The sequence below is a fragment of the Bactrocera oleae genome, chromosome 4, assembly GCF_042242935.1.
Source record: "Bactrocera oleae isolate idBacOlea1 chromosome 4, idBacOlea1, whole genome shotgun sequence".
Classification (NCBI taxonomy): Eukaryota; Metazoa; Arthropoda; class Insecta; order Diptera; family Tephritidae; genus Bactrocera; species Bactrocera oleae.
Window position 1 is genome coordinate 15,643,648 of NC_091538.1, and position 20,551 is coordinate 15,664,198.

Sequence of the window (20,551 nt, forward strand, 5' to 3'; positions counted from 1 at the left end):
GTAGCACGTGGATTTATTTAAGTGAAATGGCGGTAAGTATGAATTTATTATGATTTTATGTGATGTGCTTAGATATTTTTGTTCCAAATATTGTCTTTAGTTCCGTTTTGGTCACCTCTCCGATTTTCTTCAAAACTTACACATATGTATATAATTTAGAAAATAGCCCACATGCGTATTTTTTGGCGGAAATTAAATAAAGTCGGAATTTTTTTGTTTCATTTAAACACTAAACCCAAATTATTTTGGGTTATTTTTCGAACCGCCAATGTAGAAAGGAGTTCTATCGGAAAGAACTAAGGATATACCAGTGATGAAACGGTTAGGATTATTTGTTACAAAAATATAAATTATATTTTTTAAATTTTTTTGAAAAGAAAAGTTTTTATTTTTGAAAATTTTCTTACCAAAAAACGGATCATAGCAGATTGAACTTTTTTAAATCATTTTGATTTTTTTTTATTTATTTATTGAACATTTTCGCTTTTTTCAATTTTCACTTGTTTTGGGTTTTTTTCTTTAAATTTTCGCCAAAAACAAAATAAGAGAAATATTTGCAAATCTGTGGTTAGATTTTTTTTAATTAAAAAAAGTGATACTCGTCGAATAGATAAATATCACTAAAAATTATTAACAATGGCCAAAAATTAGCTAAACACTTTATTTTATAGAAAAAAAAACGATATTCATCGAATGATTGAAATTCATCGAATAGATGAAAAGCAGACTATTAAATTTACAAACAAATTTTTACTTGCTGGTGTGGGAGTAGTATTTACAATTCCATTGGGAAAAAAATTTTGTTGGAAAAATTTTTCTGGTTTTTTTTTTGTTTAACAATAAACGTTTCCCTAGGTTTCAGAACACATAAAAAACATTCTCGTTTTTGTATAAAATTCCGTTAGCTTAATAATTTAACAATGACGAAAATTCGTCGAATGAATGAACATTTTTTTATCATCGCAGTAAGGAGTCATTTTTACCCCGTGGTGCCTTAAGAGATTACATCACATTGCAATTTTAAAAAAAAGCGTTTTTATGATGCTTTTTTGTTTTGAAGCGGCTTTTTTTTTTAATAAATATATAAAAATAATGTATTTTTTTAGAACTTAATGTATTTTAATTATATTAATTTTTAAAAAGTTTTGATTTCATTGATCCCATATCCGACCTTCTGGGGGACCTCCGAAAAAGAAGTCAGTCGGCGAGGAAGATATTTCTGAAAAAAATTATCACACATCCAAAATCTACCAAAATTTATTATTCTTATACACGTATACAAGTAATGATCGAAGGATTTGTCAAAGTTTTTATCTTTGACAAAATGAGGACCCAAACAAAATTGTTTTTTTTTTCAGATAAAATTTAAACTTCAGTGGTCGAAAATTATTATCAAAAATCTGATTCCTTCGATCATTACCTGACGAATATATCTAAGAAGATCGTGTAAAAATTTCAAGTCGATCTTTCTTCAAAAAAAAAAATTCCTCATCGTATCTTCTTACAAATACGCTCCTATCTCCGAAACTGTTTGCCAGATCAATTTCAAATTATCGGAGAATATTTTCAAATATTCATATGTACATTTGATATATAAGCAAAAATATTAATTTTTGGAAATTCAGAAGTGAATATAACCACTTATCCCAGACGTACCAAGATCAGTTGAAGAATGTTGTCAACATGAAAAATGGCATATGCTTTACCTAAATTGTTTATTTGTATTTTTTTATTTCTTGCAAACAATCTCAATATACTTGTTTGCCACACCCAATCTCTGTGGAAATTTTTCGTATCAAATATTATTGCCGAATTATTCATGCGCATTTGTATCTAACTTTATTTCCTTTGTGTTTATTCAATAAATTATTCAAACTTAAATCATACACCGGACTGACAATACTACGCGAACGTGACCAAATCAAATTTTTGGCGATTTTCAATCAAAATGTATCGAATTTCTCACAGCCACAATGCCGCCGTCACGACCAGATGCTGCCACTAAAGCTAAACAGAATTAAATTTGAATTTATTTATGCATTTTCCAAATGACTAATTGACCTTCGAAAATATATACATGCTTATATAATATACAAATCATATACAAGTGTATACATAAAAATTATAAATGAAAAAAATTAGAAAAAAAAAATTATAAACCATAGAGGAAAAAAAAGAGAAAAGTAAAATTCCGTGAGCTAAACTGTTACGAAATAGTACTGACCTCTGTGAGCAGGGAAGAAAACAAAAATTAATTTAAAAAAATTTCAAAATTCAAAAAAAAATTCAATTATTCGCCCGTGGATTTCACACATTTATTAACAACAAAACAATTACTATAACATTTAGAAACATATATAAGTATATTTATTCTTTACTAGGCACTTTTTAAGGCCCTTAAACACTTATAATTATATACAATACAAATACATATTAGAAATTCTCTTCATCACTCTTAACAGCTAAAATAACTTAAAGTGAGACTACAGCGTATTTCAAGTATATTTTCAAGTGTGGCTGTCTTCTGAGATATATTGTCGTTGTATTTTAAAATGTTTAGAATTGACCGTTTAAAGAATTTTATTTTTAATTTTAATTATAAGTTTATTATAAGAATTTTAATTTAAAAGGAATTTTAACAAGCAGCTAAAAGTAGATTTTTAGTTTCGTATATTTTACAAAGTTTGATTTTTTTGGAAGACTGAATGCTGCAGTTTTTATTTTGATTTATTTTTGAGCAATTTAGAAACATAAAACAAAGTTTGAGCAATTTAAAAACTATAAAATTTTCAAAAATTATTTTTGAGCAATTGTTAAAACAAAGAAACCACTCTTAACAGCTAAAAGCGCTTAAAGCGATTGTGTTTCATACTTTGTTAGACTTTTTCGGTATTATAAATAGGTAATTATATACATATATTGATTTATAATTCTTTTTTAATTCAATTTATTTTTCTCTTTTTTTTGGAAACCGTTAGTTAGAAATTTTTTCGTTCAATATTTTTTTATATTTAATAAATTTTTTTCTAACATTTTGAATAGTCTTATTAATTACTATATGAAGCAAGTTTTGGCACAATTTATGAGGTTTTACTTCGATTTCTTCTTTATTTGTGAAATTCAAAAAAAAAAAAAATTAGGTTAAAATATTTGTACTCAAAAATCATTTATATTGTTTCTTTTTTAATTTTGACTTTAAAATTAATAATTTTTAAATAAAAATAAAAAACATAATTAAATTTAAAAAAAAACAAAAACAAGTTTACATTTTAAACTTTACTTTTTTTTAATTTTGATTTTTAAAATTATATTTTTTTGATATTTAATAAACAAAAACAAATTACGACGTACATAATCATTATTTTCTTAACTTAAAATTTTTTCAAAAACACAACTTTATAACATTTTACTTTCGATTTTGTTTGCTTTAAAACTCAAAAAAATCCCAAAAATAATAATTTTAAAAAGTTAAATTAAATAAATTTACAATATTTCTTTTTCAATTTTCATATCAAAAATTATTACTTTTTAATATTTAATGAAAAAATTAAATTGCAATTATTTTGTTTAAACATAAAATCCAAATTTTAATTTAAAAAAATTTAAAAATTTTCAAAAACACTTTTGAATTTTTTCTTTTTTGAAATTTGAAAAAAAAAACAAAAAATAAATTTTAAAAACTCATATAAAATTACGCTATTTCTTTTTTAATTTTTATTTTAAAAGTTATTATTTTTTAATATTTAATAAATTTAATTTTTTGTTGTTTAGCTTTAAAATTTTTCAAAAACACAATTTTACTAGATTTTACCTTTGAATTTTTACATATTCAAATTCAAAAAAAAAAATTATGTTTAATAAAAAAAAATAAGGCAAAAAACAAAAAAAAAACTTTTCTCAAATTTTGGTTTTAAAAGTTATTACTTTTTAATATTTAAACTAGTAAAAAAAAATTTTGTTTAGAAAAAAAAATTTATTAGAAAAAAACTTACATTATTATTTTTCAATTTTGATGTTAAACTTTATGTTTTTTAATTTTAATAAAAAAAAATATTAACTAGGATTTTTTTTTTAATTTTTTGTCTTAGCTTAAAATTTTTTCAAAATAAATTTTAGATAGTAGACAATCGCTTATGTTACTGAGCGATAATTTCATCACTTATTTAACATAAATATTTAGAATATTTATTTTTGAAACTTTCATTTATTTTTTATAGTTTATGTATGTGTTGTTTGACTAATTCTATGTTTGGCACCAATAGTTTTGACATAAATAATATTATAAAATAAAAATACACAAAAATTTACAAACATACAGTTATTCATGTAAATAAATATTGTGTTTACATATGTATGTATGTACGTGCATATGTTTTTATTATACATACATACATATTTACACAGATAAACATAACGCAACATATAGCTATGTATGTATGCATACACTTAACTAACAGCTAGTTGATTTCAACACTTTCGTAATTTTTATAAAATTCCATTTATTGACAACAACAACAACAAAGACATGCTACTGGCACTCAGCAAAGCAAATAATTTGTTTGACATTTGCAACGCTGCCCCGCCATTAGCGCCGCCACCGAAACTGGCCACAGCGATCATATTTTTCGGCGCGTCAGCTGTATCCAAGTTATCTAAAAATATAAAATAAATATATATAATGTCACCTAAATAAAATACTTGATGAAAATGCATGTTTGTATGCAAGTTGCATGTTGCAAAAACCTGTTGCCAATGTACACACCTCCATCATCGACACCATCAAGCTCATCGTACGCATCCACATCACTTTCATTATCTTTAATTACGAAATCATGCTGCGCAGAAAATGCCGACCAGCCAACAGTATTTTTCGCACGCATACGCACATGCCAACTTCCCGGCGTGAGTTCCATCTCATGAGTCACCTTCCAAATGTGACTTTCCGCATGGCGGCGTGTATGCACCACAGATACCTTGCTCCAAGTGTACGACTTGTTGGCAAAGGGAGAAAATGAAGGCAATTGAAAAAAATTAAATAAATATATATAGTAAATAGTAAATATATATAGTATACATATAAAAATATAAAGCAAATATAGAAATTTATATGGTAAGAAAATATAAAAGTATACTTCCTAGAAGCAGATGAGCAGCGGCTACCAGGTATACAGTCGCAAACATGTAAATATGTAAATAGTGATAAAGATTTAGTCGAATTCTTGCGATAACCTTAACCCGCTCTGCGTGTTTCAAATTAAATACCCCTAATTGCGTTTGCGGATATCGCCCAGCGCGTCTCCAAGTGGCGCAATCAAGTAGATAGTAGTTTATAGATACATTGAATCACCTTATTTACATACAACACGTACTGCATAGCGGTGCACGTGGCTGAGGTGTCGAATTAGGTGCTTTCACAATGTATAATAAAAGTTTTGCGGCTGGTAATCAGCTAGAATTAGGAGAATTAGATTATAGAATTTTACACGCTTTTAACTTACTGTCAGCGCGCGCTGGCTTTTGGGAAAATATTATATAATTTGGATTTTAACTTGCAGCTACCTCGTAAGTTCAGAGGTTAGGTTCAGTTATCTTAGCCAAAGTCTGTTGACACATGATATTCAGTGACACTTATGGTATATCGAATTTTGTTATGTATACACTTCTTCTTTCCACCAAGTGTGACGTTTGTTTTTGTTTTGAACTAAAATATGACCATTAAAGCCCCGTCGTTTTTATTCTCCACCAATTTGCTGAACCGCGTGAAGTAAATGTCCGTAATTCGTCATTTTTTTATACGGAAATTTGCATCTCCGAAATACAATCAGATACTTGCATGGAGAAACCTTGTTCAAGCCCACTACGCTCTAGTAAGGAGTAATCAAAGGAAAAAAACTTCGTATAAAAATACAATATGTCACGTATCAATTGCTTCTAAAGCTTTCTATATATGTAAGAGAGCGATTCGCTGAAAGGCTCGCAGAGAACTGTTTCCACGGAGGATAACGTGCGCGAGTTGAAAGGCTGAGACCGTAAGCATCTCAAAAGATTGCATCAGTTTTATCTCGCATGATATATTGGATACTCCAGACAACAAGTGCTACTATGAGTTCTTAAACAGTTTTTGAGCTTTCACGTCTTCTCGTGACCATCGACGAAACATAGAACTAATGGTATACACCAGAGACCAGGAAAGTGAATTTTATCCGACGACCCTAGAAAAGGGGTAGCCATCATTCTATGGTATTCTGGGGTCTCGGAGGCCTAATGTGCCGAATTATTGCACCCGTTCGACACATAATTCCTAAAAATGGTCCTATTTCGTGAAGACATACATAATTGTTATTACTATTCTATGCCCCGTCTGATACCTTCACAGCTAAATTAATCAACATGCTGCTGTCCAATCAACCGTATTCCGCAGATTTGCCTCCGTACAACTTCTTTTTGTTTCCAATCTTGAGCATTCGCCGAGCAGAAAATATATTCGCGTAAGGAGGTTGTGTATTTTTCAAGCGGGTTAAGGAACTATAAACATTATTGAATCAAGATACTTCAACGAGGTAAAAATGTACTATATGTAGAAATAAATCACATTTTTTCCAAAAAATGTCGTTCTTTTTTTGTAGACTAAGTACTTGGACCGCCCTCGTACCATACAATACCAGCTCCGAAAACTTTAAATAAAAATAATCGGATTAAAATTTTAAAACAAAATGCACTGCTTTGGGAATTTTTTGTAGGTCGTAGATCAACTTCGAAACTCTGCAGGATCCAAGGACCTGTCGCGGTATTTTCAGAAGCCGGTCGAATAATTTATGTTATATTCTTGTAATACCTTTTTTTTTATATATTTATAGTTACTTAAATGAAAATATTCACAAAAAATCATTAAAATTAATGCTTTATTCAGTTTGGCATCTGCCATCTCTTGTTCAAAGATTTCTAGCAATAAAGCAATCCCATTATGTTTATATAAGTTTTTGTCCGTCAGCGTGTTTTGCAAGCTGCAAATCGTGTGCATAGAAAATTATAATCTCACAAAATAAAAATGAAAATTATTTTCCAAAAGTTGCCACATTTACAATTTTAAAAACGCGCGCACACACACCTAAACAAGTTGCATAAATAACTTGATGTGTATATTCTTTTAGATATTTGCGCAATCTGTATGCTTGCTGACAAAATAAAACTTTGAATTGATAAGATTTGTGGATTGTAAACAAGCACACCTTCATTTGCATAATATGTATGTATGTATGTATGTATTAATGTACATTAGTGCGTCACATTAATTCACTAAGCCGATGATGTTCCATGGTGGAGATGAACTCAGAAGTGAGATAATTGAATTCCAAGTAATTGCAATACAAACATACATACTCGTATTAATATATAATTTAGAACCGAAGCAAAGAAGTCTAGAAGTGAGTTAATCCACATCAAGACTAACAGGTATGTTAATTGTATCTTATTTATACAACTTTTATTGCTGGTGTTACATACATATCATATTGTAATAACACAACAACAACTTCATATTAACAAAGTCATCATATGGTATTTTATAAAAATCGAGATCTTTGTAGAAGTTTCGACTGTGCCCAATTCAGGGTTTTTTTTTTACGGAAAACGAGAGTTTTCAAAACTTAAGATGTCAAATAGTTTTGATTCAAATATTAACTCTACTCGAGTTTTCTCATTTTTTCTTGGCATTCACTACTTAGGTATGTCAAAAATACGGCTACCTCAAAAAGTTTTTATTGTGAACGCGCTTTTGCAGTCCAACAATTCTTTAAGGCAACCCCATACAAAAAGTTTTGTCAGTTCTTGAAGGTACCACAACAACAAACTGTCATCACGAAAGCAAAATTTACTATTTCTTCGCATTTAGTGCGCGAGATTCTGTAAAGTGTGCAGTTTTTTAGGCTGGGTCAATAAACCTTCCTGTGCCAAATAGATAGGATACGTAAAACTATTAAACATCGATTCGTATGATGTTAATTCGAAGGGTGGTATGTTTGGTCGGTTGAAGGATAAACCCGTTAGCAGTGTGTGCTTAGGTGATGGGATGACGTTGAGCCAAGTTGCGAACCTCATCGTCACTGAAGCGGTTGTTAAGTGTAACTGTGCCTGATCACGGAACGAACTCTTGAAATCTTATGGAAAACTTTTTTAGTATCCTTTTCCTATATTGAAACTAATTATATGTTCTTCTACAGAAAATTTACGGTTTCAATTAGTTTGTGTGGGGTAGTCGATACAGACTCCTCGAATCAAGAGGTTGCGCTTATTAAAGGTGGGTCGAAACTTCAGTTGGGAATAAAGATTAAACTAAAATAAAAGCTAGACCTAATAATACACACTAGTCTGTATAGAGCCTGAGGACCAATGACATTTAAACCAGGCGGAACCGCCAAGCTACAGAAAGCCCTTCAGCTGCCATATTATCGAGTAAGGGTTTGAATAGTCTGACATACTTAAGTTCTAATAAAAAACTTCAGCATCAATTGTACTTACGCCCGCCAGTTTATAATCCAATACTGCCTCCGATAACGGTTGTATGCTGCGCACTAACCAATGTATCACCGCTTGGTTGCCATTGACTTCCAAGTCCTCCAATTGTGGATGTTCTGGCTCATAAATGATATGCACTTTCGTCTCACCACGGCCAATGGCATTCTATAATAACGATAAATTTTACCAATACTGCACAAATATCTATTTCGACACGCCTCCTCACCTGCACTTGGCATATATACTCGCCAAGATCGTTAGCGCTCACATCCATAACTGTTAAGATCGAACGTTTGCGTTCTTTATGTGCTATCTCGTTAAATGTAAATTTATTGGAGGTATTCAGTTTTTTACCGTTACGAAGCCATAATACTTCACCGCTCGGGTTTGCCGAATAGTCACAATACAGCTCTGCTTTGCTACCCTGTTCCGTATTGACATAATGCCGATAAGTGGAGACCTTTGGCACATATACAACATCGACGACGATCATGGCGTGCGGCGGTTCCTGTGAGAGATCATCGGCTAGGCACTGATAAATGCCACCATGTTTTGTATCCACATTGTCAATATAGAGCTGCTCGCCAAGAACTCGTTCGACCAAGCTTTCAGCACGTTTGCCCTGCGGAGACGAAGAATAAGTACGAAATTATGTTAGGTTAGTCCACTGTGTCTTTTTTAGTTTACAACTCACATCGATAAACCATTTGATCGGCACATTTTCCAGCGAATAGTATTTGCATATACATACATGTGGTTCACCCTGGACAAATACCAAAGTCTCATTGGTGACCTCATGTCCGTCACAGAATATCATTAGGCTCTCATCGACTTCGACCAGCGCATGCATGCGCACCTTCTCAGGCAGCACTTCACAGTAATAGTCGCCAGCATCTTTAGAGGTCACATTCTTAACCACCAGTGAGTTATTCTTGAGCACATCCACATTGGGGTCCATAACGAATTGTCCGGTTGCTATCACAATTTTACCCTTATACCACATGATCACATTGTTTGCTGGAAGGAAGAGCATTTAAGGTGAGTTATTCTCTACATATCATGCAATTTCCACCAGTTACTCACGATGTATATCCTTCGGCGCGCAGTCGAGTAGTAGATTTTCTCCGGGTCGTGTGTAAATATTGACTTCCGCTTGCTCAAAATAGGGTGGATCCACTCGGAGCTCTGCTGCTTTTATTTCCGCCGCCTCGTTCGCCAAATCATTCTTGTATTCTTCACCGACATCTTCCTCATCATCAATATATTCATTGTCCACATCGCCTCCGTCCGCGTCCGTCTCATCATCGTAATAGTAGTCATCTTTTGCGTAATCGGCATCGGTTTCGATGTCGCCGACGGGGCTGGAAGTAACAGTTTTGTTCTCAGCAGCCACTCCTAAAAATCAAATTAGACGTATATATAATATTTGATTTCGCAATTTACACATTTCCATGTGAGATTAGTGATTTGTGGAAATGTAAATACATAAAATATTAATTTAATTAACACTAGTTCAATAACCTAAGCCGATGGCGTAAGAGAGGAAAAAACTTAATTGTTAGAATGAAGTATTTTTTCATGTTTTGATAGATTTTAAAGATCAACAGTTCAGCTTCAGACTACAGTACAAAAACCGAACCAGTTTGCAACATGCTAAGGGTTTCGTAGAACATTGAATACAAATAATGGATTACAAATATGACTGATATCCCGACTTAAATAATCCATAGAAAAAGTAAAGTATTTGAGTTCAGGTGGTCTTGAAATACAAAAACCATAAAAGCCAAAAGATTTGGTTCATGAGAAGTAGTCATCGTTCAGAATGCCAGCGCTTGACGCGAATTTCAATAGGTTCTGCGGCCTCACTCTCGATACCACGATTTGTCCAGTATAAAACAACGGTCAAAATCCAACCCTGCAAAGATCTTAATTCAACCAGATCTGTGTACGTATTAAATCATTACCATAGAGATTCGTGTTCTTTTATACTCATATAATTCAATGAAAAACGGGGTTTTTATTATGCTTAATTTAGCTTAATTATAAAAATAAAGTTTTGCAACTTTAAAAATGCGGCCGTATGTCAGCAATAACGTGCCGAATATTCTCTTCCAAAGCGTCAATCATCTTCAGCTTATCTGCGAAGACAAGCGACTTCACATAACCCCACAAAAAATAGTCCAACAGTGTTGAATCGCACGATCTTGGAGGACACGCTACAGACCCATGACGCGAGATAATGTGCTCATCAGAAAGGCGTCCACATCAACATCCTCCAATTCAAGCACGAATTAGTAATTAATCATGTTTTTATATCATCCCCCTGTAACTTTATGGCTAGCTTCATATTTGAAGAACTATGGGCCAATGATTGCCTCTGCCCATAGAGCACACCACACCGTGACTTTTTGAGGATGCATTATCAACTAGATTGAACGTGCTGCGAAACCGATCCATGGTTGCTGGAAATATTGGATCTTACATCCGGACCACTAACCACCCACCTTATGCATTTAAATTGAACGAATAGGAGACTGTGTGCCCAACGATCATAATTCAAGGTCTCAGTAACATGAAAAAAGATAAAAGCTGGGAGAAAAAAAGAAAGTGTCTTATCTGTCGAGCAGATTACACCATCCAATTATAGGTCAATAAGTGTTTCGAAGGCTTGGTCGAATAGTTTCATGTCGATCACTATTTTTTATGGATCTTTGCCACTAAATCGTCGCACAAGCAGAAAATACAAACTCTAAACTCCTTTTGTACGAAATAATAACTGATGACAGATTAAGCGAGGTTTACAGATAAGGCTAGAAATAAATTATTAAGGACGCACAGCGTCTACCAATAGGGATGACGTGATTTTGACAGCTCGTGGCGGGTATGTTTGTTGTGTTCAGTAAGGTTTCCTATTTCATCATGTCACGTTTGGTACAACGCTTGGAAAAAGTTCAAGATTATTTGGTGGTGGTTACTGTTTTTTTTATCAGTAACCTGATGAGGTCCTTTTATGGGTAAATGGCTTCGTTAACATATGAAATTAGGGGGAGTCAAACCCTCGTGTGGTTCAGCAAACGCAATTGCATCCCCAAAAATTGTCCGTTTGGTTCGGATTGTGGTATGGAGCCATCATCGGGTCGTATTTCTTTCGAAATGAAGCAGAATATGCCATCCATAGCGAGCGTTATAACACGATGTTGGCCGATTTTTTTCCCGGAATTTGATGAAATCGCGAACGATCCTATTTCCAACAAGACGATTGCCGCCTCATTTTTCGCGTCTAAACATAAACATTGCGTGGAAAGTTTGGCCACTCGTTAATTTCGTGAAATGGTCCAGTCAAACGACCATCAAGATCATGCGATTCAACACCTCTAGATTATTTTCCGCGGGGGGTATGTTTAATCAATAGGTTTAAAAAAACCGAAACCATTTTGAACAAATTTGAATGTTTAATTTAATTTTAACATCACGTCATTGGTAGACTCTGTATTTTTGAATATTGCTCTTTTGAGCAGAGTTTGAACCAGGCCTTTCAAATTGTTAAAATTCACTCTATCGTTTATTTCGGACAACCCTAGTAAATCAAAAAGAAAGTGTACCTCCTCTATTCGTATAGGTATGTAGACACAAATACATACATATGTACTATATATAGATAACACCGATCAATAATTAACGAAAATGGTGCAAAATTCAGACAAGTACTCGTATTTCAACCTACAAGCGTGAAAATCAGTGAACTTGTTTTGTTGACCTTATCTTTCAGCGGTCGACGATTTTATATATATTTGCCAATCACATGATTCTGATAAGGACACAGGCGTCCTTAAAATTTTATTTTGTTTATATACTAAATCGATTCCTAGATTGGCGCTTTACTGTGTGTTTATGTTTGTGATTTCTTTGTTTGTTGAAAGGAAGAACGTATTTTGGTGATTCTAAAGTGCTTTAAGATAGAGACTATATATGCATGTAGGTGTTCTCGTTAACCTTTTCATCAGCTTCTATACTGCTGTAACATGGTTTCCACATAATGATTTCTCTGTTTTCCAAAGAAATTTCATTGATTGTCTCCTTGTACTCGTTATTATTAATGCTTGATCCTCAACTAGTAACCTAATGGAACTTTCAGATAAACTAGAAGATGTCTCCCTTAATTCCCACACTTTTTCAAAAGGACAGTTTTTAAGATTTTATATATAATATGAATACTTATTCCAAATATGCTTTATAATTAGAAAATTTCAAAATCATATTATTAATCAATTATTAGGTCAGGATCCAGAATTTTTTATGGTTAATTTTTTATTATATGAAGAATTCTCTACTCGTTTAATTGCAATTCTCAAATACGTTATAAGTCCGACATTTGAAAGTTTCGGTATAAAAAAAAAATATTAGGTCCGGGTCTCGGACTTATTATGATTAATTTTTTATCATAGAGAGAGTTCTGTGTTCGTTAGATTACAGTTTAAAGAGATTTATAATGTGATTTAAAGAATTAAAAGTCGGGATACCGAAATTTTCGGGATTTGTGCTTTATGATTTGTGAGTTAAAGATTCACTATATTCCTATGTACTACATATATACTTCTTCGTTTACAAGTTCGGGAACCCGAAAAAAGTTGCGAAATGCAATATTCGTAATTTATATGACATGCTGTATACTTTCGAAATTTCAAATTTCCGCTATTAAAAAAACTAAAGTTCCGAATCACGAAATTTTGTTGATTACTTTTTTTATGATATAGAATGTGAGAGTTCTGCATTCGCTATGTGCTTTATAATTTTAAACTTCAAAATTTCGTGATTTAAGAATTTAGAGGTCGGGATACCGAAATTTCCGGAATTAATATTTTCATATTCGACTTCAGGTTTAAGTAACAATATAATTTCAATATGTTTTATAATTTGGCGATCCCGAAAAAAGGTGCGTGATCCCGAAATGCAATATTCGTACACGATATTAGTAGACATAATGCAATAATTTACATACAAGTATGTACGTATATTTGTATAACTGACTCAATCGACATATGGATCATTTTTGATCCCCCTCTGATGGGGTATGCGTGCATTCATGCACACTCGCATAGTGACATGTGTTTGTATGTACCATATGTGTAGTTCGTCCCTTAATACAATAGTAAAGCAGTGCGCGAACTCTGCACATGTTTTAATGAATTTACTTGGCCACATTTTTGGTTTTGTTTTTTAATTAATTTCTTGTTTTTGGCATTTTAGCCAATTTTCTCTGCAATGAAATCATTATTTATAGTATTTTATGTGATGAAACTTAAAAGAGTGAGTTTTTTTATTGATTATATGTTTAATTACTTTATTTTTTTTTATATTCCTTTTTTTGTTTTTGTAATATTTTTTTGTAGTTTGGTTTTTGTATTTTTTGGCTCTAAGCTTTTTTAGCTCTAAGTAACTCGTGCCAAAATGGGAAGTGAACTTGTGTACATAAATTTATAGTTATGTACAATGCATATGTATGTGCGAACAAGGGCATATTTTTTTATTTTCCCTTTTTGTTAGCGCACCAACAAATATCGCATTTTTTGGTGACTTTGTAAACGCTTTCGGTTGCTTACCCGTGGGCGAAGTTGCTATCTTATCGACTTCCAGCTATTTATCATATCAAAGTTTACCTTTTAAATTATCTGCCGCCTGTGCATGTGTGTGTATGTATGCATGTACATACGTCAGAACCATATCTATACATTATATATATATATGTTACATCTACCAAACCACCATATTATTCTATGGAAAAAATATTTGAAAAGCTGACAAAAACAGAATTTTTATCTTAGCTCCATTTTTAGTCGTAGAAAAAATCACGTAATATTACATTCCAGCAAAAATATATTTATATTTGGAATTTTTTTAATTTTTTCTCTTGGCGAATTGTTTTCAATTAAGTTAGTCCCGTTTGATAAACGTACTTGACCAAAAAATATTGTGATATATACATACGCGTATATTTGTGTATATGTAAGTATGTACATATGTATATACAAAGCATGAATAATTTCTGTTATTAAAATAGTAAATGTTTACTATTTAAAAATTATCATGTCAGCGCTAAAAGTAGTAAATTTCTTTCTCATTACTGCTGACATCAGCGCTTATTTTCAGGGCTATGAAAAGTTGGTGGCATTTCTTTTAAATCTGGATTTAGCAAAAAAACAGTTTTTGCAACAATTTTAGCAATTTTCATACTCGTTATATCAAGTTAGCTAAGATATTTGCAACATGCACAAGGAGACGTCAGAGATCGAAAAATTATATATGTACATACTATATAAATTAACGCCAGATATCACTCCAAGAAAGTACTCATTTGTCGGAACTGTCAATATCGGACCACTATATAATATAGCTGTCATACAAACCAACTGATCTAAATCCAGTTTTTGTATTGAAAACTTTTTTATTTAACAATATATCTTCACGACATTCGACATAGTTTATTGCCCAAGTAAGCGCTACAATTTCCGAATATATTGTTCAGAACGGATCACTATAGCATATAGCTGATATAGAAACTAACCGATCAAATTCGAGAAAACAGTTTTATGCTATAAGAAATGCACCTGTCAAGAGTTGTTGTTTTTTCCACTTTTTTCGTATAAACGTTTCTGCAATGCTGGTTCTAGCTCTCTAAATACATTTTACAACTATTTATTAAAATAACCTTGAGCTTTTCCTACTATGCGATCTTTATAATATTCCTTTCACCATTCATAATAATCGACTGTCAGTTCTTATACACTTTAGACATATATCTTTTAACATGACTTTGAGTTTTCCAAGTCACCTGAGCTCTCTACACTTAACAGTATTCAAGTCTTTTCAGTAGCCATTATCCGCGTGAGGTGAATAATTCAAATTTCAAATATGAAATAATGAATACTATGAGTCACTCTTATAAAAAAGCTTACATTTCAAATTAAATTACTACAGTGAGAAACTTAATTTACTACTCGTATGTGTTGCGTTGGGTCTATCCAAGAAGGTATGACATGCCATCTGATCAAATTTGACTCAGACTGGTCCATTTAAACTGCGTTTATGAATTAAATGTTGAAACTGTTCAACAATCTAGCGTATGGCGCTCCAAAAATGAGCCAAACCGAAAAAACCACGTCAAATTTGATGAAAAATCAAGCTAATGCTCGTTTTATTCGAAGCTTATAACAAGTGTACGGAAAATTGGATAAAGCGTTGGTATATTTGTATTGGCTGAAAATAAGTCTATTTTGAAGGTAATAATAATAAGGATTCGTATTGAAATATTTTTTTTTTATCAGTTCGGGTCAAATCAGTTCAGATGGTATATGATATGAGTGAAGTTTAGATTGAGACTTTCAGGTATGGAAGTATTCGAAATATGGGAGTATTCGAAATATGGGAGTATTCGAAATATGGAAGTATTCGAAATATGGAAGTATTCGAAGTACTCTTTGAAACAGAAAACAAAGAAGTTATACGTTAGTTTGACCTCGAGGAGTCCTCTTCTTCGCGCCTATAACTGACTTTTTGGGATTTACAAATATTAGATATGCCATTTGGGGTATTACAAATATTTTATACCCATATTAGCTAATTGTTGCAATTATAAATTAAAGTTATGTCATCCAAAAATGAATCGTTCCGCATGAGCCCATTTGCAAAGGCACTAAACGAGGTTTTCAAGGCTTACTAACACACTAACATAATATTATACATACATATGTATGTCATAGTCATACATAATTATAACAACAAATATAGATATACTTGTATTATTATTATTATTGTATAATATAGATATACTTGTATATATATAAACTCCTAAGTATGCAAAGCGGTCTTAATGTTTTCGAAACCATTTCAAAATTCCCTGTATAATGTGAAAATGCCAAAAAATATGTTCTGCTCCCCACAATGCTTCGTTTTTTATTAATTAATTTAATAATAAATAATATAATACATTTTTTGTACACTCCAACATAAGAGTTTGCAAACTCCTAAAAAAGAATAATAAATATGGTGTCCTCAAATTATTTAAAAAATAAATTTAAAAATTTCAGCCCCTTAAGGGCCAACAAGTGTCAAGTAGTTCACAAAAAAAAAAAATATTACACTCCTTCTTTCACAGCGCCACTGCAAAAATCTGTGTTGGCAGCAGCATTTCAATTTATAAAAACAAAATCCTTTATATATATGTATGTGGTTTTGAAAAACATAGTGCTAGCATGTTCTAATTTCATTGGTTATTATCAACTTTTTTGTAAATACGACTGCATTAAGTGCTATTAGTAAAAGTATTATTCGAAAGCATTGCAAATAATTCAACAAGTGTTATCGCAAAAGCGAAAATTTCAGATAATACCACACTTACCAGCGCTAAACTGTAGGCAAATAGTAGCAAAAAATAGGGTTAATAGAAGTGGTGTGCCGCACTTCATTTTTATTTTAAAAAATTTTTTAATCATATGTAGGATTTTTTTTTTGTATTTTGTAAAATTTTATTTTGTTTTGTATTTTATAAATTATGATTTTTTATTTTAAATTTGACGGATGCTAAACAATTTTGTAATTTGGTTTATTATTGTTTTTTTTTTCTTCTTTTTTTACTGGATTTTTTGTAATTTTTTTTTTGAGGGATACTGAAATAATATGATTTGATGATATTAGATTTAATTTTTATTTAGTTTTTTTTGTGTTTTATTATTATTTTTTTCCTTATTTAGCATAAATTTTTAGTTTAAATTTTTTTTTGCAATTTTTTTTTTGTTTTAAATCTGAGCGTTGCTAATAAATTATTTTTGTGATTTATATATCTTATTTTGTTATTATTATTGTTTTTATTATTATTTTCTTGTTTGTTACAATAGTGAAAATTTGTAAACTAAATTTTTTTTCAGCAAATGTTTTTAAATTTAATTTAACACAAATTTTAATTCACCAACGTGTTAAATTATTGTTTTTTTTTTGGTTTTGTGAAATAGTGTAAATTTTCAATTTACAATTATTTGATTGAATTTAGCACAAATTTTAATTATTTAATTAAATTATTGTTTTTTCTTAAATATTCTAAACTTTAAATTAACATTTTTAAAGCCTTTTTTTATTGTATTTTACAATTTAAATCAAGTTTTATTCGCATTTTTTTAATTAAATTCCAACTTGTTCATCACATTTAATTTTACGTTTTGCGCCGCTCTGTTTGTTTTTCTTTGAATATTTGTGATTTATGTTTTTCCAAATTTTTATAAATGTAGATAATAGCGGTTTTATGATTCACACTGTATAAACAGCCGTTTAATTTATAAATAGTTTTGGGAAAGTCTGCCAGACTTAATTGCATTACATTATTACACTTTAAACAGCAGCAAAAATTTTCATATGCACACACACAAGCACTCATATATATAGGCCTGTGTATTGGGGGGCATCTGCTGTACCAAATACCAGTGCATTTATGTATATATAAATTTTCCAAAAACAAGCAGTGTGTATTGTATTGTACACAAATTACTGGCACTAAAATAAAATTCACACTTGTTTTACGAACCCAAAAACAATAAAAAAAATCGTATGAAAACTAAATAAATCGGCGCTGGCAGATTTCGACTCGCATATGTGAGTCCAACAATATAACAAATCAATCGTATGTAAATTTACAATGCTATATATGGCAGACTTGTGTGCGAACTCATTTACAAAACGAGAATTTTAAATTTATTTCACTTATTCGCACGCCCTCAGACAGCTTCCTTTCAAACATATGTATGCCTGTATATTCGAAATTTTTTTATTGCTTTATTTCTTTATTTATTTTTGTTGTTTTGCTTCCGTCAACTGCACAATTGCACTTGATTGCATTCTTATCAATATTGACTAGCTTATTGTTTTTTTTTGTGTTAACAAAACTAATTTAAAATACAAAAACAGCGTAAATAACAATAACAGAAAATACAAAAAGTACGCTGTAATATAGTTCGATTCGTTTACTGTCGTTTAGCAGCGCGCGCCTAGTAATACTTAACCGCGTTCGTATTTGAATCTTACTAAATGTTGGTACTAGCGTTTGGCTAAGTATATGCTAGCAATTGTGCACCTTAGCGCCGCAATGAATGAACTGTCAAAACGACGTCCGTCTGTGTATGTGTGCACCCAAAGCCCAGCCGGTTGTTGTATATGCTTTTGTCGACTTGCTGCCATTACAAGTTTTATCGCGCATTGCGCTTTGCTGCTACAGCTTATGAGACAGCGCGACGAAGAGGCATTGCGTGGACTGCTCGCAATTTGCCGGCGCTTAGTCATGATGACGCGTATAACAACAATAAGCAAAATAGATATACGTATAGAAGCGAAGTTGTTATGCGAGTTATGCCCATAATTAAGCACAAAAGGCGCAACTGTCGCAAGGTGTTCCGGCTCGTTAATTAAGGTGTGCGTAGGTGGTGTTTTTCCTCATTGATTTTGTAAATTTATTTAATAACGCCAAATGCGCCAAAAAATAATTTAAATTATACACAATTAGCTTAATAAAATATATGTATGTATTGTTACTATGTGGTTTACACCTAAGTTTTAAATAAAATCAATCACAAATGCGTAGTCTATACTTTAAGTATGCGCCAAACTGGACGTTTGGTTTAAATCTCATCTTCTTCGAGGCCTGTATCCTCTGGCGGGAAATCGCCAACTTCGACAGCCGTTGGTAGCACAAAACCGCCGTAATTGGGTGCGCAAGTAAAGTAGATCTTTCCATCAACGCTGCATATAAGTAAATATTTAATGACATTCTGTATTGAAAAAATACAAAAGCTTTGCATGCATGTACCTTCCATTATTTTTACCAAGCGGTTCATCATACTCCACACCAATGAAAATACCCTTCTTGCCCTCAATTGGCCCATTGTATCTTACGGTACCACGACGCAGTGGATTGCCAGGCACTGTCACCTAACGTACACATGCATTTAATTATTTTCGAAATTGCGAAAAAAAACACTTTAATCACACACCTGACAGCGCGCACCGATAGTACACAACTCAGCTCGCTCCTGCTCCAGCTGCCGTTGTCGTTGTAATTTTTCTTCCTTCTGACGCGTCTCTTCTTCATTGTACTTGCCCATGCGATTCTTTTTCAGAAAATTACGCACAGTATCCTGTTTAGTTTCGTATTGTTCGTCGGTTAGCTCGAATTTCTCTACATCTGCAATCCAATTGAAGTTGTCGATTACATGTATGCGCATACCCGTTTCTATGGGCAATGCGCCCAATAGGACGGTGTCATCATGCAGACTTGTGACCAGTCGATCGCCATTATACAACTCCAATTGCATTGTAGCCGCATTGCCGCCTGTTATGATTTCCAATTTGCACTATGAGTAAAGAAGTGGCGACAGCTCAGAAATTTATGAGTAGTTATTAAACACATATTTATCTAAATTGTTGAATTACAAACCTTAAGCTGGCCGATAGTAAGGCTTTTTGCAAATTTCAAATCCAGCGCGATGCTGTCGTTTTTGGAATTCGATATATTAACTTTAACATAATCCTCACCACTATTGATCTGCAAAGGCTCCATTATTAAGAGGAATTGTGTGTACTCCAAAAGCTAGTTTAATATAAATGAAATCAGACTTGAAAACCACTTTTGTTGTTTTCTATTTCGCTATGACAGTTGTTAGTAATGTGCCGCACTCATTCACTTTTTGACGGCGTTTTATTTCGTTTGTGTAATAAACAGAGAATAGGTAGCACTGCTTCAAAGTCGATAATGCAGTCACTCATTTCTGTTAAGTGTTATTTCATATGATTTTCATTTATTCATAGCCTTTTACTTACAACCAATTTGAATTAATCTACTGCATTTTTTGTTTATAAATATGTTTCATTGTTCTATGACTAGATTAATTAATTGCATTAAATTTCATAAATAAATGTTATTACTATAGCGGTTATCGATGTTCGAAATAATCGTTCGCTTGCAATCATCTTCAGTTCACAGTTTTTGACAGTCTCATTC

At 31.9% G+C, this 20,551-nt stretch overlaps 2 protein-coding genes and 1 long non-coding RNA gene across 3 annotated transcripts; all 3 read right to left on the reverse strand.

Moving 5' to 3' along the window:
- Positions 1-4,388: 4,388 nt before the first annotated feature.
- LOC106618135 (neural cell adhesion molecule 2) lies at positions 4,389-17,177 on the reverse strand. The gene is made up of 7 exons (XM_070108941.1): positions 16,910-17,177; positions 9,598-9,909; positions 9,209-9,531; positions 8,741-9,136; positions 8,518-8,679; positions 4,763-4,991; positions 4,389-4,652 (listed from the first exon to the last, which is right to left on the reverse strand). The coding sequence occupies exons 1-7, from the start codon at positions 17,001-17,003 to the stop codon at positions 4,486-4,488; spliced, it is 1,683 nt and encodes a 560-aa protein (XP_069965042.1). The 5' UTR covers positions 17,004-17,177; the 3' UTR covers positions 4,389-4,485.
- A 247-nt stretch (positions 17,178-17,424) lies between these two features.
- On the reverse strand, positions 17,425-18,571 carry LOC138857169 (uncharacterized). Its single transcript, XR_011396184.1, has 2 exons — positions 18,196-18,571; positions 17,425-18,054 (listed from the first exon to the last, which is right to left on the reverse strand). It is a non-coding gene; the product is annotated as an uncharacterized lncRNA (long non-coding RNA).
- Positions 18,572-19,058: 487 nt separating this feature from the next.
- Positions 19,059-20,207, reverse strand: Tbcb (tubulin-binding cofactor B). Its single transcript, XM_014235720.3, has 4 exons — positions 19,988-20,207; positions 19,545-19,904; positions 19,361-19,482; positions 19,059-19,293 (listed from the first exon to the last, which is right to left on the reverse strand). Exons 1-4 carry the CDS (start codon positions 20,108-20,110, stop codon positions 19,173-19,175), a joined length of 726 nt encoding a protein of 241 aa, XP_014091195.2. The 5' UTR covers positions 20,111-20,207; the 3' UTR covers positions 19,059-19,172.
- Between the last annotated feature and the right edge of the window lie 344 nt (positions 20,208-20,551).